A 22,483-nucleotide genomic window follows, 5' to 3' on the forward strand; every position below is an offset into this window, starting at 1 on the left:
ACTCCTCTTATTAATTTACTAATATTATTATCAACGTAGAACATATTGAGTATTACAGCTCTGATTCATACTATCTAGTTAGTAACCTTTGGATATCAAAAAAAAAAGTATTCAAACACCTTTCCTAATGGTGAACACTGCACATGAGATGGATAAAAAGTGGGAATACATTTAAAAGTGTGCAGGCAATAGTAGAAATATTACAGACAAGCAGAATGAGCTTCAAGTAGCTTAAGAATTTTTTTAAATAGGCTTATTTGATGAGTAGTACACAACACAGCGGCAATCCTCAAGGCAGAATGCACTGGTCCCACAGGAACTAGTAGTTGTTGGTCTCTATTGTCAGGGAAACAGGGAACATATTGTGCAAAAAGGGTAGGTGGAACACGACCTGGGTATGTCTGCCAGGGGCAAAGGTTGATGACGTAGAGCAGATATCTTTTAATGGCACAAAAGGTGATATTGTTGTACACGTTGGCACTAATGATATTAAGAGTAGGAGGCCGGTGGAATTACTTAGCAAGTACAGATCAACGTTGAAAAAAATCTGCGAGTTAGAGTTGAATTTAAAGTGTCTGCAATTTTGCCCAGCACGATAGGAGGGATTCAATTTTTTTTATTTTGAGTAGAAACATTTTCATAAAATTTTCTTTTCTAAGTTAACATATGTTGCTGGATTGGGAATAACTTTTGCTTGTTTTTATGAACTAAGACTTAAATATTTATATATTATGTCCTATAATTTAGACTTTTCACTAATTTAGATTTGCCCCTTTCCCAATTGTTCAGAATTTTTCATCAGAATTCTAGATCTTAAAATGTAATCAAGATGATGCACATACAGCAGACTCTTGATTTACCAGGATCGGATTAACTGGGACACTTAAAGACTCCAAATTTAAAAAAAAAAATCAACCAGAAATCATAAAATTCAAGTAATACTGGAATATGTATAAACAGATATTTTGCAAGTCGTAAATAAGCGACAAGAAGTGGCATTATAAGTTGTCATTGGGAGATTAATGTACCTATTATCTTTTATCTATTACTTATTATCGATTGTTGTGTTCCATTGCACCGCAAAAAGACAAATTTTGTTTCGTTATTTATGTCAGGGATATCGAATTTTTTTTTATAGTTTTTTTTTTTTGTATAAAATCGCAAAAATGATAGGTAAACAAACGCAGAGTTGCGCTTTCAGTTAAACAAAAACTTGAAATTATTCAAAAGTTTGAAAACGGTGCATCTGTTAAATCTTTGATTAACCATTATAATGTTGGTGACCAAACCATACGCGACATTGCAAAAAATAAAGGGAAGCTATTCAATTTAAATTGACATCGCAAAAAATAAAGGGAAGCATCGTATTGGATACATGAGTAGTACGCCATAAGTTTTTTTGTTTCTTATCTATCGCCATATTTTTTACATAGGTTGCTGGGCATTTTTTGATACAGTAAGTCCCCGACTTACGCAACTACGGATTTACGTAAATTTGTTTCCACTCAATTTTTTTTTTTAGAATTGTAAAATTTAAAACAAAAAAATAATAATAATAAGCAATCAATAACGACGATCACAGCATGCACAGATTGCACAAATGAGATCGGAGTAACAAGGAAAAACGAGAAGATTCTTACAATTATTTATGGTTTTTTTTTTATATGACTGAAGATTTTAGTGAAGGGGGGGGGGGACACTTCACCATAATAACATAAAAACCCACAAAATTCCAGCTATCGGTATTATTGGAAATGCAATTAGATCGAGCTAACTACCCGTTTATAATAGATTGCACTAACAGAAACGTCCAATAAAACAAAGTGCAAATTGTTTTTATTGTTGTACAGTAAAATGTGAGCTCGTGCTGGGTGATAATAGTGAGTTTTTGCCTTAACCCTCTGAAGTCTGAAGTTCTTTACAGAAAATTTCATTTTGACCGATATCACGGTGCCGACTAAGAGAATAAGTGACAGCGGTACTAGTACATCTACCAACTAAAGAAAAGCGATCAATTTGGATCAGAAAATTAAACTAATAAGAATGTATGAAAATGTTCAAACATTAACAAGTATCGCGGTGAATTCAGATTTGTCGATAACAATATAGTAGCAATATGTTACTAGTCATTCCCGAGTTACATAAAACTCGACAAAGTAAGAAGTCCTGGAACGTATCTCTTACGTATGTTGGAGACTTCTGTATTTTTGGATTAACCAAGAAATTGATTATCCGGGATTTGTTTTTTACCATCTGTCCTGGAAAATCGAGAGTCTACTGTATTCATACAATGAACTAAATCTTTACCTTTATATTGTACTGCATAATATTATATGGTGCAGTATAGTAGAGTACTTTCTTATAAATAAATATATATATATATACTCTTTTAGGTGACTATACAGATTTTTATTCTTCTCTTGAACATGCAAGTAACATTGGAACTATGTTCAGAGGGAAAGAAAATGCATTACTCCCAAACTGGTAAATAGATTCTGAAAACTAGACATCAAAGTATATTTCTGTTGTTTAACATTTCTCTTTTGTTATAATTAATTAATTATTTATTTGGCCCAAAATAGCAGAATTTTTTTGCCAGTTGAATATGAAACAAAATAATAGATATTGAGTTATTAATATCATAAGTTTTCATATATAAATAATGAAAACTCCAAGCATGATAGGTATTAACCTATAGTTACATGCACTACATATAAATTTTTGCAGATTGTAATTTTCAGGAAATGCATGTGAAAGAAGGTTGGCCCACAAAGCAGAAGTAGGAGGGATAAATAAGGAAATGGAAAAGTTGTTTATGTGAGTTTGGAGTTTGACAATGAATGGATGCTACTGCTTACAGCACCTGTTTGGACTGGTTTGGGAGAGAGTGGAGGAATTACAGATGTTTCCAATTCAGAAGAATAATGCTGATGGAAGTATCTATAGAAAAGACAGGCAGCAGAAACTGAATGTTTGTGAAACAGAGTGGAGAGACTTTGTAAGAGATGGACCTTTTTTGCAAGGATCGGTAGACTCTTTTTTTTGCAAGAAATAAGATTTTAGAAGGATTGAAATTAACTAAGTTTTCTTTGCTCCATTAGAGAATTACCTGGAGATCAGCATTTAAGGAATTGGTGACGATGGATATTCGAGAAGTTAAGGTTGTTTGCGCAGGACAAGGTTTCTCAAACTTGATGGTGGAATGCAGCATGCTGTCACCAGCAAAACTTGGATAGGATTTCCAGTCAATGGAAGGTCATTAAAATAAAAGAGGAAAAGAGTGAGAGAAAGAACTGAACCTCAAACACCAGCATTAGTGGAGAAGTTAAAAGACAGAGCATCTACATGGTGACTTAAATGAAGTGTTTATAGCTTTAAAAGGATTAAGTAAACTAAATGCCAATGGCACTCTCTCTCTCTCTCTCTCTCTCTCTCTCTCTCTCTCTCTCTCTCTCTCTCTCTCTCTCTCTCTCTCTCTCTCTCTCTCTCTCTCGGCGCCTCCGTAGCCAGGTGGGAAGGAGCAGCAGTGCGTAGCACACGCTTCTTGATTAGACCGGGGTTCGAGCCCGTCACCACCAAATACGGAGGATGCGGAAAGGTCAGGGAATGACCACCGCATATCCCGGAGCAATATGGCCTTAGTTGCTAATGCTCCTAAAAAAAAAAACAAAACAAAACAAACTCTCTCTCTCTCTCTCTCTCTCTCTCTCTCTCTCTCTCTCCCCTCTCCCTCTCTCTCTCTCCCCCAGCACATAAGGGAGCATACATTTAAATTTAAAAAGTATAGTTGTAGAAATATGCATATTCAGCCTGAGAGTAGTCAGTTTATGGAATAAACTTGCACCTAATATTGTACAAGTTGGTAGCTTGAATAAATTTAATGAGTGGCTGTTTTAAAAGTTTATGAACTCTGATTCTACTAAGTAAATAAAATCTTCCTTTATTTAGGAAGGAGAAGACTTGATAGAGACGAAGCTGCACAAAACAGATGTGAAGAACACTGATCTGCCAGCTCCAATATATTTGTAAAGAGATGTGTTGCATATCATGGTAGAGCCAATGAACACACTAACTTTCATATTATAACACTTGATGGTATATAGTGATTTAAAAATAATTGTAATTATTTGGTGGGCACAAAATAACTGGATGCAAAAAATAATTTGAAGTAGGATGTGTACTTAGACTTTAGTAAGGTTCTTGTTATTGTCCCATTGGAACATCTTTTGTGTAAGTTAGAACAGTATGTCATTGGTGGGAAGGTTGTATGATGGATGGAGAAAGGCTGGTGGTTATAAATGGCTATATGTCTATAGTGAAATAGTTGATTACTAAAGGCTATTTCCCTGAGTTCCATGGGGTTTAATACTGGCTCTTGTTGTTTCTGATATTTGTTAGTGACATTGATATTAAACCTGTTATGTCTTCATTAATGAATAATAGAAACAATAAGATTTTTACTTCTCTCTCTCTCTCTCTCTCTCTCAGGGTAATATATATATATACAGGGTGATTCACTACCAGTGCGACAAACTTGTAGGAGGTGTAGGGGGCACAAAGACGAATCGGAATCACATAGCATTGCAGGGTCCGAAATGCCTTCGTCATGCGGTAGAGGACGTTGAACGGGAGGTCGCGTGAACAGCGATCCCGCTGGAAGTCAGCATTTGCGAACCGTTTCTGTTGAAGCAACCAAGTAGCATAAGTCCTCCGGAGTGGATAATCCGCAAGCTCCAATGATTGGACGCGTTGCAGATGGTATGAACTCATTTGGTTTGTTGACAGTATCCTCCATACAGTGGATTGGGAAATACTCAATTGTTGGCCTATCGCTCGAGTACTCGTACTCAGATTTGCCTTCTGCAAGACGTAGGACATTCTCCTCATTGTCTGGCGTCCTCGTTGTTTGCTCTTGATTCATGGTACCTCTCGTGAAACAACCAGTCTCACGTAACCTTCTGTGCACATGTGCGAAAATCGTATGATGAGGAGCACGCCTGTGCGGGAAACGTTCCTGGTACAAGTGCAGAGCGGTGCCCGTTACAGTCCCCAGCTCCATATGCGAGGTGCATGTCGGCCAGTTCAACGTTTGAATACTCGTCCATCCTACTGCCTCGGGAACTGGTTCGCAAATGCTGACTTCCAGCGGGATCGCTGTTCACGCGACCTCCCATTCAACATCTTCTACCACATGACGAAGGCATTTCGGACCCTGCAATGCTATGTGATTCCGATTCGTCTTTGTGCCCCCTACACCTCCTGCAAGTTTGTCGCACTGGTAGTAAATCACCCTGTATATATATTTTTGGCTAGTACAGCATAAGCCTCAGGCTTCCTTGCACTATATGGCTAATAATAATAATTACTAAAACTTGTGGAATCCCACTTGAGACCCGCATTCCACTCGGACATATAGCCATTTATAACCACGTCATTTACCGACCTTTATATTATCAGAAAAGCTTTTATATTAAACTGCTTCTACAGGGATGGGACACACTTAAATAGAAGAAGTGCAAGAGTGTTTGCTGATGCTGTCAATCAGTGTTAAGTGGGTCAGAAAACTGCTGGCTTTGGGGGATTCATGGAATAAAAGATCAACAGTAGCTGCAGGTAGAGGTGAAAGTGATTCTTGTGCTGCTTCTGTTGTGATTCTTGCGCTGCTTCTGATATGGGATTTACATAACGGTGACTACAATGGAACCAACTGATGATGTTACCAGCAGCAAATTCTATTTGGGAAGCATTCAAGGAATTAATCTTGGAAGCTACTAGGCTTTTCATACCAACTAAGAAATACTGTTCAAGGCCTAAATGGATGTCAGATGAACTAATGAGACTTGTGGCAGAGAAGAAAAATGCATGGGATGCATATAAATTATCAGGTGACACAGAAGCCCATAATAGATGAATACTAGTCTGTAAACAAGTCACAAAGGAGGTTAGGCAAGCGAAGGCAGATTATGAGAAATCTTTGGAAAAGGATGATAAGAAAAACAGCAAGGACTTCTTTAGTTATATAAACTCTAGAAAAAAGGGGATGAATCAGGTTGGTCCACATGATATTGAAGGTTCAACTGTTGATGATACTGCTCAAATTGCTGACAAACTGAATGTGTATTTTGGATCCACATTTACACATGAGGAGTTGTTCAGAGAGAGGAATGCCAGAGGAGTGTTAAACTCTGGCAGTGAGCTGAATGATTTGTAATAACTCAGAGCAAAGTGAAGGAGAAATTTTTCAGATTGAACATAAGAAAGGCACCTGGGGTAAATGAGATCTATCCAGTTATATTAAAGGAGGCAGCAAAGGAAGTAAGCAAATCCTTAGCCATAATTATGAGAACATCCTTGAACTCAGGGGAAGTCCCCATGACTGCAGTTGTGCAAGTGCAGTCATGGGGACAAAAGGGAATCAATTAACACAAAAGGGAATCAAAGGGTGACACGAGTAATTACAGAACTGTTAGTTTAACTTCTGTTTCGGGCAAATAATGGTTAAAGAAGAATTGCAGGATCAACTAGACAAGACTGCAATAATAATTCAGACACAGCATGGGTTTGTTAAGGGAAAGTCTTGTCTGACAAATTTGATGGTAAATGGGATCTATCCAGTTATATTAAAGGAGGCAACAAAGGAAGTAAGCAAATCCTTAGCCGTAATTATGAGAACATCCTTGAACTCATGGGAAGTTCTCATGAGTGGAGTTGTGCAAATGTATCCCCAGTTCACAAAAGGGGATCAAAGGGTGACACGAGTAATTACAGAACTGTTAGTTTAACTACTGTTCCCGGCAAATAATGGTTAAAGAAGCATTGCAGGATCAACCAGACAAGACCGCAATAATAATTCAGACACAGCATGGGTTTGTTATGGAAGTCTTGTCTGACAAATTTGATTGGATACTATGATGTGGTTACAAAGGAACTGAATGCAAAAAATAATTTTGATATCATATACTCTGATTTCAGGAAAGCTTTTGATACTGTTGCACGTGAAAGACTACTGTACACATTGGAGCATTATGGTATTAAGGGTAAGTTGCAACAATGGACAAAAGAGTGGTTGAGTGGGAGAAGACAGAGAGTGGTAATCAGTGGACTAATGTTATTAGTGGATTCCCCCAGGCTCAGTGTTGGGCCCACTGTTGTTTTGTATATTTATCCATGATATTGATGAAGGTATATCAGGCTTAATGTCCAAGTTTGCAGGCGATACGAAAGTGGGTTGGTTTGTTAATGACAGTAATGTTGGTACACTCCTACAACAGAATCTGGAAAAGTTGAGCAGATAGGCTGCGATGTGGCAACTGAAGTTTTAACATTGACAAATGTAAAGTACTGGATATGGGTAGTAGTAACTCCAGAGTAACATATCAACTGGGTGGTACTACGCTTAGGTAGTGGAGAATAAAAATGACTGGGGATAATTGTGCAGTCAGATATGAAGTTTTCTGAGCAGTGCAGACAGGCCTCAAGAGTAGCTCATGGTGTCTTGTCAGTAATATATAGGAATTTTGCTAGCAGGGATAAGGAGGTGATTGTCCTCTTGTATAAGGCAATGGTCAGAATCGATTGAGCAGGCTCAATGCTGATGGAATTCTTCCTCTTGCTCAGATTACTCCCCTGAGGGGACATAAATTCAAATTAAGGAAAGACAATTGTAGAATAGATGTGCTGAAATTTGCCTTTAACCAGTGGGTGGTTGATATTTGGAGCAAACTTCCATCTGTTGTTGTGGAGGTCAACAACTTAAATAAGTTCAAGGCAGAACTAGACAAACATTTAGAGTGAATGGATGGGAAGAGCATTTTTTTTTTTTTTTTTTGGCTAGTGCTATATAAGGTTACTTTCTTTCATCATATGCCTCTGCTAATGCTAATACTGTTGTCAATGATATACAGGAATTTTGCTAGTAGGAAAAAGGAGGTGATTATCCCTTTGTATAAGACAATGGTCAGGCCAAGCTTTGAGTACTGCGTACAGGTCTGGAGGCCTCATTTTAGGAAGGATGTAGAGTTGCTTGAGCAAGTACAGAGAAGGGCAACAAGATTGGTGAGGGGAATGAAGAGGTCCTCTTACCAAGAAAGGCCTAAGTTTTGCAAATTGCAGCATCTGGAAACTAGGCACCTGCGAGGTGATCTGATTGAGGTGTATAGGGCCTTGAATGGGTTGAGCAGGTTAAATTCTGATGGGATTCTGCCTCTTGCTCAGATTACGAACCTGAAGAGGCATAAATTCAAATTGAGGAAAAACATTTGTCGAATAGATGTGCAAAAATTGCTTTTAGCCAGTGGGGTAGTTGATTGCTGGAACAAACTTCCATCCATCGTTGTAGAAGTTGATAGCTTAAATAAATTCAAGGAGCTAGAAAAACTTTTAGAGGGAAATGGATGTGTGAAATGGTTTTTTTTTTTTTTTTTTTTTTTGGCTGATGCTGCATAAGCTTGCTTTCTTGCATCATATGCCTCTACTACTACATATACTTTCATCAAAGTTTTGCTGATGATACAAAGGTTGGTAAATGATAGTAATCAAGATATGCTTTTTTAGCAAGGTGTGGATAAATTATTCAGTTGGTTTGAAAGATGGCAGTTGATGTAATGTTATGTGTGATTTCTTGCATATACCAGCATTTTAGAATAAAGGTTTATTATAAAATTAAAACTTACATGATAACTGTAATTAAAAGATCACAAAATCAGTTAAAATATACTAAATAAAAGTTTTAAAACTATAGATGATAAATTTAAAATTGGTTTTGTCATTCAAGAAGAGGTGCACTTAAAGTTCCTACAAATTTAGTTTTATAAAATTTCAGTAACAACTTAGAATAGCATTCACTCACCATGGATCTACTTTAAAATCAGTAAATATGACCCCTTCACTGTCCAAAAAACTGATGCAGTCACTTTAACAACTAATAATACCCTTCAAATTTTCTTAGGGCAAGGAAATCCTTAGTGATGCCATGCTGTGGACTGTGGTTTGGCCTCTGGATCATAATGAATTCAAGTTTCATTCATAGTCACCATTTGACTGACAAATTTGTTTTAATCGTGGGTAAATTTCTCAAGAATTGCCTTTGCACAGTGACCCTCTTCCTCATCTGGTCTACATTCAGTTGTTTTTTGTTTTTTTTTTAACCATTTGCTGAATTTTTTATCATGCTCAATTTTTGTGAACAATATGATTGGACCCATTCACAATATTAGTTTAGAGTTTAGCATGTGTACTATGTATTGTAATTCATTCTAATGAGCCTTCCTAATCTTGGTGTGTTTTGTGGTTGGTACAGTCACAGATTCACACTGCAGGTAATCAATTAATGACCCTGTGGCTATTTTGAACACAGCAGCTCAGTTCTTGACAGTACTATACAATGGACAATTGCTGTTGATGATCTTATTATGAAAGCTTTGGTTAGTTACATAGCACAGATACTAAGCAAATACTGTGATGAGTCCATAATGTTGTGTAATGTCTCTAGCTTATCTTCATAGATTTGCTTCCCACAACAGTCCTTTCAAAAAAAAAAAAAAATCATAACTGCATGGCTTTCTTTTATTTTGTCAAATTATTGGTTTTGGTGGACATGGCTTTTTTAAACCCCCAAAAAATATATATTTAAGATAAAAAAAAAAAAAACTTGTAAAAATAATACTTATGGTTATGTACATATAAAAGTTTGTAATATAATATCATATTTTATTTTCAAATACTGAACTATATGGTAGGCCAGAAACTCACAAATACCCCTCTTACTAAAACTATATTGTTTCTGCAATCCTAATGAAAGTAGCTTTTATGAGGTGACAAATAACATATCACCTTTCAGTTTAGCAGTAGGATCTGGAAAATTATGTAGTTATCAGTTTCTGAGAAGTGAATGATCCCTGCAGTAAATGTTTTTGTGACAAAGTCATAGAATGATCCTGTTAATTTAGATTGAGACTGCTGGTTGTTGTGTCAGCCAACTTAAATACTAGTGTCTGCTGTAACATTTTGGATAACTCTATCTTGTTTTACATTAGTGGGTCAGGTTAATATACTCAAATTGCAGATATCATTGTAAATTGCTGCTTTGACAGCAAAGTTGCCTTGGCTAGTTCAAAAATGATGAAGTTTTTGGATGAGCTGGAGGAACAGTGGTAGCAGAACTTCCTGAAGCTATAATAGGAAATTAGATGAAGAGGTATCTCAAAAGGTTGAAGTTGCAATTTCCTGCCCTGTCATTATACAATATATGTATACCTTTTCACAAAAAAAATGCATAAAGCTGTCTATTAGCAGCCACCATTTACTATATCCCGTGGAAAATCTTTACACTGCTATTATTTTTCTATAATATCTTCTTTGAGTATGTTAATAAAATATGAATTCTTATAGGAAACATTTGCCAGTTGCTTATCACGGAAGAGCATCATCAATTGTTATATCTGGAACTCCTCTTCGTAGACCAAATGGCCAAAGTAGGCTTGACGACAGTAAGTTTCACAGATGCTTGGCTACCACTCTGTAAATATCTAATCAGTGATTAAATTTATTTTCTTTTAGTATTCCCCAGACATAAACTTGCATAAAACACTTTCTGTTATTTTTAGCTTCTTTAGTCATCCAAGTACAGGCAACCCCCATATAACACAGTACTTCTACAGATGGTTTTGCTCTAACATGATTGATAAATTGCAGCAATCCTTGCACAGCATGGTACTTTAACAACATGGTTGTTAAAGTACAACATGGTTTCACTTTAACACAGTTGAGAATTGTGGAAAACCTTGCATAACACAGTATTTTTGAGGTTTTGTGCAGGGAAACCCTTCTATTATGTTGGATGTAATTTTTCAATTGTGGACTCTATCGGAATCATAGCTTTATCGCTCAAAGAAGTAAAACTGTCAACATTAAATGCGTGTTGAACAACGTATTGCCAGAGTCAGTTCATTCAGGAAATATGGTTGAACCGACAGAAAACAGAAACAGAATCAGTGCAATAGTAGAACTTGTTAAATCTTTAGGAGGGAAAGGTTTTGATGATATGACTACTGAAGATGTTCGAGAATTACTTGTAGAAAAAGAAGCTGGATTTGGTGGAAATGGTATCGAAGGTAAACCAAATCAATTCAGAGGATGATAGCACAGATGAAAATTCTGAAGTTCCAAATTTTACACTAAAAAGCATATGGGAAGGTATAAACTTAGCTGAGCAATTAAAATCTTATTTTCTCAATGCAGATCCTTTGACTGAAGAGAGCACAAAGTTTAAAGGGAGCTTCAAAAATGCTTAGCTCCATACCACGAAATTTACAAAGATCTATCAAGCAAAAGCAAACAAACTCAATGCTGCAGAAGAAAGTTCAGAAGGTGAAGATATTCTGCAACAGAGAAAATGTTTTCGTTTTATTGTGCTTAGCAGCAATGAAGAGGAAGAAAATCAAATAAATGTACATCATCTGACATATATGTATCACAGTTTGCAAGACGTTTGTTCAGTTATTATTATTTTTAATAAAAATTAAGTTTCCAATAGTTATATATTAGTAATAAAAAAATTTTTGATTTAAAAAAAAAAAAAAAATCCTTAACGTTTTCCTAAATTCCTGAATGGTATTATTTGATTGATTTACCTTTTCTATTATTATTCTCAATATTTTATACACATTATGGTTGTAATGCATGATTGCTGCAACTGCATTGACCCATAAATATTAGTTACAGTCGTTATAATTATTAACTTTCTTTTTTATTACTAATATAAATATATGCAAAAGCTTTGCTTAGGTTATGCATGCACTACCTAAGATTGCTTTTTCTATTATATTTCTTTTTCTTAATTTTAACTTCATGGATTTTATGAGTGCGCATTTTGGGTTTTATATATTTTATATATATTATATTTTATTTTATATTATATTTCGACATTTTAACTTTGTTCTTATTATGCTACTTAAAAACTGTAATAATAAAATACTACATCAGCAGAGTAGGATAAAAGTGACCGAGGATACTATTGTTGCCCTGGATAGTAATCCTAACCTTTAGCATTAGCAGTAGATTCTTGCACTGCTTCCAATAGAAGCAGTGCAAGAATCACTTTCACCTCTGCCAGTGGTGACTACTGTTAATCTATTAGTCCTTATACCATGTTAATACATTGACACATACACAAATATCACACACTTTACAGAGCAATTTTGCATATAATGCTTCTGGCACTAATATCCTATTACCATTTCTTAAATTTCAACCTTGTAATAACAAATTATGTCTTACTTACTCCTATATGCATCCAAGTCATGCTACAATTAATATAAATTCGCAAATATTCTGTAAAATGAATAATGTTATATATATGATCACTTGTCGTACTTGCAATGTTAAATATATTGGTCAAACCAGCAATAATCTACATATCAGAATGAACCTTCATCGTTCCGATATTAATACTTATAATAACAAGTCCAGTAAGAAAACAGGTAAACTTGAACGTATAGGGCTTATATGCATTTGAGTACAGATTATAAAATATGTGTACAGTCAGTCCTCTCATAGCATGATAGTTGTGTTCCTAGAAACCCTCGTGCAATATAAACAACAGGCCCTATGGGAAAAATAGGGTTAGATGCCGACCACCCAAGATTGAACACACATTTGTAACCAAACATAATAAATTATCGTAATAAAATACTTAAGTATTTTTTTACGATAATTTATTGTGTTTGCTAATGAATTAAAATACTTAAATACTTAAAGTATTTTATTACGACTAATAAACTATTGCTAATGCTTTTGCTTCTATCGTAAGCAAACTTGTTTTTTGTTTGATTTTCTATCCAAACAGATGACAGCCGTTCCATCTCTTCCAATTCTTTGTGTCTTAATCTAATGGATTTTAATTACACTATGAGTTGTTCCTGCTATGAAAGTTGTTTTTATTTTCTCTGCATTCTTTTTAATTCTTGGCTTTGCCTCATTTAGCCTGTAGCACATGCAATATCACATGGTCTTTCATTTCACACAAAGCGGTTCGCAATTTCATATTTTTTCTCTATCGACAGAGGTGGACTGGCCATAAGCCTTACCGGGGAAACCCCAGTGGGCCGGAGGCCGGTGTGATTTTGGCCATAAACACTAGTATGAGGCCACTACAAATTTTCCCGGGTAAGAATTTTTGACCCAGTCTGTCTCTGTTTATCGATATTGCTTTTCTTTTTCTCTCTGAATCTGTAGTGTCTGCACTAGGATGCTTCCTTTTCACACCTTTTAAATATTTTACTCATTTTTAGGGAATAAAGCACAATTACAAAATGAGGAGGCATGCTTGATACACATAAACAAAGCTGCACGCATGTACCAATTGAATAAACAACACTGTAAAGGTAGAGACACACTATGAACACCTCACTAGCTCACATTTTACTAAAGCACATTTCTGGGAGTTACTACCATAAAACAACAAAAACAATTTCCAGTTGCGTTCCTGCTAGTGGAATCTGTTATAAACTGGTAGTAAACTCGATCTAATTGCATTTGCGATAATACCGATAGCTGGAATTGTGTGGATTTTTACATTATTATGGTGAGATGTGTTTCTCCTTCACTGATATAAAAAACATAAATACATTTTCAGAATCTTCTCTTCATTCCTATCGTGTTGCATTCAGTTGGGGTGATTCCGCCGTTCGACTGCCATTTCGTTCGACTGCCATTTTTTGTAAACACAAAGGTGAATCATGCATAAGCGAATTCGGTTTGTGTTATATATGATATCGTTTCCTTATTTATAAATCGTGTATGATCGAATTCGTGTAATGTAAACACGTGTTATACGAGGACTGACTGTACAATGAAATTTGAAGTTTGAATTGGGTCCGATGACTTATGCATAGCTTGTATAATTTGAAATGCCTTGTCAGAACCAAATACAGACAAAGATCATTATATGAAATTTAATGGAACTGTAACAAAAATGTACTGTTTTAAATGCGATTTTATATACTGGTATGCATATTTGATAAATTAAATTTCTTTTTATTTAGTGAAAATGTTACTACAGTGGCGGACAAAAAAAAACTGCATTACTTGTGAATTTTGCAAATAATGTGTTTTACCTGCATTGTGGGTTGCAGAAATGTTCGAAATGCATTTGTTAGATGGGATATATATCTCTGTGAATGAAATCAAATAAAAAGACTCCACCTGATATACCTAATTGCCATAAATACCTTCCCAAAGGGTAAAATGCATAATTAATGGAAATATGAGAAATCATGCAGACGACAATCATGACAACCAAACATACATTTTATTGCATTTACGTGTAAAAATTGAAATGATAAGTTAACATAATAGTATTATGTACTGTAAATCAACAAAACAAGTCCTCGATATTTTGTTTTTCCTCCTCGAGCTGCAATTACAGTCTTGCAACGATCTGGCTTAGAGTTAATCAACTTCTGGATATATACGATTGCCCAATTTCGTGGTTCCACACCCTTACAATGCTCTCCTGCAGCTGAATCTTACTTGTTGGCTTCTTCTGAGCAATTTTAGACAACATTATGTACCAGCAATTTTTAATAGGGTTTAATGTGGACTGTTGCTGGGCCAGTCCAACACTCTAATGCCACCATTTCTGAGGTATGACTTCACCTTAAGGGAGAAAAACGAGGGAAAAAATTGGTGCAAGTATGTTTTAAGTATGTTTAAGTACTTGCACATACTTGCAAGTATGTGCAAGTATGTTTTAAACCTTGTGAGGCAAGAAGACAAACTCATCATTAAATCTAAATAGCGTAAAACTTGCTAATTTTGCTGTCTGGCAAGATGCTGAGTCCTGTTGAAAAATGCAGTTTTGGACGTCTGTGTGGTGATCCCTAATAACGGGTTTCGGGCACTCCTCCAAGATAGCAGTGTAGGTTTCTGCATTCACTGTTCGTTAATAAACTTAATTCGCCCACCCTATGCTTGTTATGCATCCCCAGACCATCTGACCAGCGGGGAACTTTACAGTTGGTGTTATGCAGTCAGGATGGTATGCCTCCAATTTTCGTCTTCTGGCGTATCGCTTCCCATCCGAGCCATGCAGGTTGAATTTCGATTCATCAGAAAAGATGGTGTCCCATTGCTCTTTTGTGCATGAAACATGCGTTTTAGCCCAAGCAAGTTGCTTCTTCCTCATTTGTTGGGTCAACAAAGGCTTCTTCTGGGCCGATAGGCATGCAGACTACATTCCAAAAGCCATCTTTAGATAGTTTGTGCACTTGTTTCAACACCAGAGGCCATCTCAAAGTCCAGTTTTAGATCAGGAGCACTAGCATGGCGATTACGAAGGCATAGCCATTCCAAATATCGATCTTGGGAAGGCATAGTCACTCTTTTACAGCCTGATCCAGGTCTTCTCTTCATGTCATCAGTTTCATGCTTTAATTTCAGGGTGCAGGATACTGTTGACTGGTGGCAGCCTATTTTTATCAGCGATAGTGCACATAGAAAGCCCTGGGACAGAGCAACAGCTACACTTTTTTTTTCTTGGTGTCAATTGAACATATGGAACCATGCTTACACCTCTGCCAAACAGGATGCTAATGAGCGTGTATACCCTTCCAAGCCGTATTTATAGAAACGGTTGATGCAATACCTTATATTGCAAATTACACCTTATACCTTATATTATTATACCTTATATTACTAAATTATATTGCAATTACTGTCTGATGCAATAGAACACACTCTAGTTCGACTGGTGACAGGCAATTGGAGATTTCTAAAATTAGGGTGGAGCTTTCAAATTGCAGCTATCCACCTCATGTTCTAGATAGATGTGAGCTTCAGGCTCACGAATTTGTTACGAAATCTAACCTGCCTCGCGTCAGTCAACTTATCTCTACTGCCTATATCCCCTATTATCCTGGCATCGGAACGTCTTGTTAGGATTTTGCGTCTTCATCATATGCAATGTGTGCAATTTCTGGGGAGGAAAATAAAATCTATTATTTCTAAGGTGAAAACACCTGTTCCTCCTTTCTTACGGAGTGGTTCCGTATACCGTATTACGTGTCTGGATTGTGGGGGGTGTTATGTAGGCGAGTCTGGTAAAAGATTGAAAGATTGAGTTTCTGAGCATGAGATGGCTCTGCGAACTGCCAATTTTGAACGCAAATTTGCCTTAGCACTTAGTGGCATTCCATATTCATATTTTACCATGAATTTTATCACATCTCCATGTTCAAATTAAATAGGTCCCAAAAATTAAGAGGTATTTATTTTAGTATGTACTTTCGTGTAATATTTTCCTTTCAATCAGCTTCCATGTTTAATCCTTTCCATAAATAGCAATTTAAGGTGCACAAAAAGTGTAATTCTCCAAAATCAAGGTAAAATTTTGCAGCTGTATTCAGACACTGGGTATCCTTTGCCTACCACTCTCAGCTGTCCCAAAATTATGTCAAAATGGTTGTCATCTTACATTGTCAAGAGCATTTTTTTCTTAGTTATGAAATTTACTGAAAGAGATGATGCAAAAAAAGAGAGAAATACCACTCTTTTTGCTTGGATTTTGCCTATTAAACAGCAGATAATATCCTAAAATACACGCACTTTTGCCGTCTTTCATACATAATTAATTTAATATATATCTAACTTATAGCTTGTATATATAAATCGACTGTATGCCTAGTAACTGCAGTAAAAATGAAACTTAGCAATCTTATCACATGTAAGAATTTATTGAATGCCTCTACAGCATAGTTATATTTTTCTTATTGGCAAAATTAATGTATTAACCATGGCTCACAAATACCTATCACAACAAAACAAAGATTATTAATATTTTAAGTGAGAAGTATGAAAATTCTGCTCAGTGTTAATAAGAATATCTGACTAAAAATTTCTCCTAATTAATCAATACTAACATGTTCTGAACACGTATGGATACTTTGAACACATTTAAATCAAAACATATTGTGGTCCTTTGAATTTCAAATTAACCAGACTTTATTGTAATTAGTTGCAACGTTTAATGGAATGAAAATCAGGAAATAGGTGTTTCTTGAGAATTAATAACAGATTCTGTGTGATATACGTGGCCTAAATTATATTGCTTTAGAACAGATTTTTCTTTAAACTATAAAGGTACTTTTAGGTACTAAAAGTAGTACTTTAGTACCTTTTAAAGGTACTAAAACTACAAAAAATAGTTGTAGTATTGAAACATGCATCTAGATATGTCTAGAAAATGTTCTCTTTTGCATTATTCAATCGGATTTAATGCATATGAGATATTAAAAGGCACACAGTTAACATATACGCAAGACTGTACCCTTAATTGTAGTAATCAGAATTTTTATGACTTATAGTGACTACTTTGGACCTTTTCTATTAAAATAAAAACTTTAGAAGCACAATACTAAGGACGTTTTTTTATTATTATTATTCTGTATAAAGGCCAAAATATTTCAGATGTATAACTTTTAGTCGTGAGCCCTTACAAGATAAACTGAAAGTATTTGTTAATTAAGAATATTTTTTTAAAAAATGCTTAAATTTTTATTTTCACTTTTATACTAAAAAGAATACATCAGTAACATTATGTAATAGTTTGTACCACTGGCAGTAAATCTATTTGTTAGGTTTGTTTTTGTTCAGCTGTATTCATTATGTGACAAAATGATTTAAAAAATAATTTTGGTAACCTCAAATTTCATTTCTTCATATTGCAGGTAAAAACTACAATGTATGCTACATGTGTGGTTTTTTTTTTTTTTTTTTTTTTTTTTTTAGCTAAACCTCCTGTGTTTGGTCCATGTAAACAAATGGACTTTGAATTGGAAATGGCATATTTTGTTGGTCCATCAACTAAATTAGGAGAACCTATTCCAATTGATAAGACTCAGGATCACATATTTGGAATGGTGCTAATGAATGACTGGAGTGGTAAGGAACTTGTTATATTAGCTAGTCTTTCATAAAAATATACAAGATATGAGTTAGATTCCCATTGCCAGAATATTGATTGTTTTAATCTGATATATAATAGGACAAGCAATGACTGTTTGAGCCTAGGGTAGAGTAGCCAGATGTCCTGAATTTCTGAGATTATCCCAATTTTGGGTATAATGTTCCAGTGTCCCCAAAAAAGTTTTTAAATTGCTGTTTTCTGGCCTGATTTTAACATCACATATTTTGCTGAACTAAATGTGATGTTAAAATTAATGATATATAATTTTGTAAATTTGGCAGCATGGCAGTTAAAATTTTCCTAATAAATAGTACATTTATACATTTGAACATTTTACATTATCATTGTAGAAGAGCAAGGATGTTGTAATAAAGCATCAAGACAAACTATTTTCAGCTTATCCATGCACTACATATTCACATCACATACTGTTTGCATGCTTAAATAATGCTAGTCAACAAATTTTCAATGTTTTTTGTTTCTTTGATGAAAGTATTTTTTCTGTATTGTTTTGCACGTGCAGAGTTAAGAAATCAGCATTAAAAAAATTATTTTGCTCAAGTTTTGAAAATAATTGCTATGTTTTATATTCTATAAAATATGCTGTAAGATAAAGAATGTCTGCCATACTGTTTTAATATATCTTATGTTGAAAAACATGTTATATTGTAAAAAACTTCACAAAGCAGTTTAAAATAATAAGAATTGATACATTTTAGTTATTGGAAAAAAAATATTAAATCACATTGATCAGCAAAATACATAAAATCGCTTGATTCACATTTTACACTTCTTCTATACTTGTCATTTGTACGCACATCTGGGGCATCCCTTGTCACAGTAAAGCAATATTCAGTTTGTATTGCAGCATTTAATTTGCTGAAGTATCATTAATATTAGTAGAGGCATATGATGCAAGAAAGCAAGCTTATACAGCATCAGCCACAAAAAAAAAATAATAAAAATTCAAATTTCACCCATCCATTCACTGCAAAAGTTTGTCCAGTTCTTCCATGAATTTATTTAAGCTATCAACTTCCACAATGACAGATGGAAGTTTGTTCCAGCAAACAACTGCCCACTGACTGAAGGCAAATTTCTGCACATCTGTTCTATAGCTGTCTTTTCTCAATTTGAATTTATGACCCATCAGGTAATTTAATCTGAGCAAGAGGAAGAATCCCATCAGCATTAAGCTTGTTCAAACCATTCAAAGCCCTGTACACCTCGATCAGATCACCTCACAGGTGCCTATTCTCCAGACACTGTAATTTGCAAAACTTAAGTGTTTATTCATAAGAGCAACCCTTTGTTCCCCCTCACCAGTCTCATTGCCTTTCTCTGTACTCATTCCAAGAGCTCTACATCCTTTCTAAAATGAGGACTTCAGACCTGTATGCAGTATTCAAGGTGTGGCCTGACCATTGCCTTATACAAAGGGATAATCACCTCCTTATCCCTTCTAGCAAAATTCCTGTATATCATTGGCAAGACCCCATGAGCTGCTCTAGCAGCATGCCTGCACTGCTCAGAAAACTTCATATCTGACTGTACAATTAACCCAGATCTTTTTCATTCTCCACTACTCTGAGTGTAGTACCACACAATTGTTACATTACTCTGGGGTTACTTCTACCCATATGCAGTACTTTGCATTTGTCAATGTTAAACTTCATTTGCCACCTCAGCCCATCTGCCCAGCTTTTCTAGATCCTGTTGCAGTAGTGTACTGTTATTACTGTCATTAATAACACTGCCAACCTTAGTGTCATCTGCAAACTTGGACATTAATTTGTATGGCAGTCTTTCATGTGCAACAGTATCAAAAGCTTTCCTGAAATCCAAGTATGTTGTATCAAAATTATCTTTTGCATCCAATTCCTTTGTGACCACATCATAGTATCCAATCAGATTGGTCAGACAAGACTTCCCATTAACAAACCCATGCTGTGTCTGATTATTACTGCAGTCTTGTCTAGATGATCCTGCAATGCTTCTTTAACCACAGACTCCATTATTTTCCCCAGAACAGAAGTTAAACTAACAGGTCTGTAATTAGCCATGTCGCCCTTTGTTTCCCCCTTGTGAATTTGGGATAAATTTGCACATCTCCTGTCCATAGGAACTTCCCCTGAATCCAAGGATGCTCTCATAATTATGGCCAAGGTTTTGCCATAATCCTTTGCCGCCTCCCTTAAAACAGTTGTATAGATCATATCAACCCCAGTTGCCTTCCTTATGTTTAACTTCAGCAATTTCTCCCCCACTTTGCTCTCAGTTATTACAAAATCATTTAAGTCCCTGTTAAAGTTTGATAAGCTTCTGGCCTCCTCTTCTCTACAGAATCCCTCGTGTGAATGTAGATGAAAAATATTCATTCAGTTTGTCAACTACCTGAGCAGAATCATCAACAATCGAACCATAGATATCAAGTGGACCAATATGATTCATCCACTTCCTTCTAGAGTTTACTTAAGTAAAGTCTTTACTGCTTTTCTTTGCATCTTTTTCCAAAGATTTCTCATAATCTGCCTTTGCTTGCCTAACCTCCTTTGTGACTTGATTACAGAGTATCTTCTATCTACCATAGGCTTCTGTGTCTTCTGATAACTTATATGCATCCCATGTATTTGTTTTCTGCCACAAGTCTCATTAGTTCATCTGACATCCATTAACCTTGAATAGTATTTTTTAGTTGGTATCAAAAGCCTAGTAGCTTCCAAGATTAATTCCTTGAATGCTTCCCATTTAGAATTTGCTGTTAGTAACATCATCAGTTGATCCCACTGTATAGAATTTAAAAACTCTGAGACCACTGTAGTCACCTAAGCGAAAGCAAAACCTCTTCCCTTATCCCCCTGATGGTAGTTACATCTTTAAGTAAATCCCACATCAGTAGTATACTGTGATCACTGCCACCTAGTGGTTCCTTCATCTGCAAATTCTTAATGCACGAATAATCACTGATGACAATCAGATCAAGAATATTACTCCCTCTGGTTTCCTTTTGAAAATTCTGCTGTAGAAAACAATCATCTAATAAGTCCACAAAAGTCTTGCTAGTGTGTGAGAGACCAACCCACAAGTTCCAATCAATATCTGGGAACTTAAAATCCCACATTTTAAGGCATTCTGATTTACCGACCCACTCTATTTCTCTGTACAGTTGTTTGTTGTACTTATCAGATTCGTTAGCGTTAGCATTAGTAGAGGCATATGATGCAAGAAAGCAAGCTTATTCAGCATCAGCCAAAAAAAAAAACAAAAAAAAAACCACAACCACTACTCCCATTTCACCCCTCCGTTCGTTCGAAATACCTGTCCAGCTGAGCCTTAAATTTGTTTAGGCTATCGACTTCAACAACAAGTGATGGAAGTCTATTCCACAAACCAACTGCCCGCTGGCTAAAAGGCAAATTTCCGCACATCTATCCGACATCCGTCCTTCCTCAATTTGAATTTATGCCCTCTCAGGTGATTATTCTGAGCAAGAGGAAGAATCCCATCAGCATTGATCATGCTCAAACCATTCAAGGCTTTATACACCTCTATCAGATCACCTCGCCGATGCCTAGTCTCCAGACTCTGTAATTTGCAAAACTTAAGCCTTTCTTCGTAAGAGCAACCCTTTGTTCCATTCACTAATCTTGTTTCCCTTCTCTGTACTCGTTCCAGCAGCTCTACATCCTTCTTGAAATGAGGCCTCCAGACCTGTATACAGTACTCAAGGTGTGGCCTGACCAATGCCTTATACAAGGGAATAATCACATCCCTATCCCTGCTAGAAAAATTCCTGTATATCATTGACAAGACACCATGAGCTACTCTTGCCGCTTCGTCTGCACTGCTCAGAGAACTTCATATCTGCCTGCACAATTACCCCCAGGTCCTTTTCATTCTTTACCACTGTCAGCATAGTACCACAGAGTTGATACGTTGATCTGGGGTTACTGTTTCCCCATATGTAGTACTTTACATTTGTCAATGTTAAACTTCATTTGCCACCTTGAAGCCCATCTGCTCAACCTTTCCAGATCCTGTTGCAGCAGCATAGCATCAGTAGTGTCCTTAGCAACCCTGCCAACCTTTGTATCATCTGCAAACTTGGACATTAAGCTTGATATACCATCATCACTATCATTTATAAATACAGAAAACAACAATGGACCCAACACTGAACCCTGAGGAACTCCACTAATAACATTAGTCCACGTTGAGCAGTGTCCATTGATTACCACTCTCTGTCTTCTGCCACTCAACCATCCCTTTATCCATAGCAGCAATTTGCCTCCAATGCCACACTGCTCCAATTTGTGCAGCAGTCTTCCATGCGCAACAGTATCAAAAGCCTTTCTAAGATCCAAATATATAATATCAAAGTTATTCCCTGCATCCAGTTCTTTTGTGACTACATCATAGTATCCAATCAAATTGGTCAGATAAGACCTGCCCTTAACAAAACCATGCTGTGTCTGAGCTATAACTGAATTCTTGTCTAGATGATCCTGCAGTGCTTCTTTA

The 22,483-nt window shown here is 35.9% G+C and overlaps 1 protein-coding gene across 1 annotated transcript in view; it reads left to right on the forward strand.

Moving 5' to 3' along the window:
* The window catches only part of Faa (fumarylacetoacetate hydrolase), a 102,381-nt gene that overhangs the window by 20,647 nt on the left and 59,251 nt on the right, over positions 1–22,483 (forward strand). Inside the window, exons 5-7 of the mRNA XM_090388054.1 lie at positions 2,394–2,484; positions 10,390–10,487; positions 17,785–17,937. Of these exons, the coding sequence (XP_090244180.1) occupies positions 2,394–2,484; positions 10,390–10,487; positions 17,785–17,937 (342 nt within the window). The remainder of the gene's footprint in view (positions 1–2,393; positions 2,485–10,389; positions 10,488–17,784; positions 17,938–22,483) is intronic.

Source organism: Mastigoproctus giganteus, chromosome 13 (genome assembly GCF_048544385.1).
Source record: "Mastigoproctus giganteus isolate SK-2022 chromosome 13, ASM4854438v1, whole genome shotgun sequence".
Lineage (NCBI taxonomy): Eukaryota > Metazoa > Arthropoda > Arachnida > Uropygi > Thelyphonidae > Mastigoproctus > Mastigoproctus giganteus.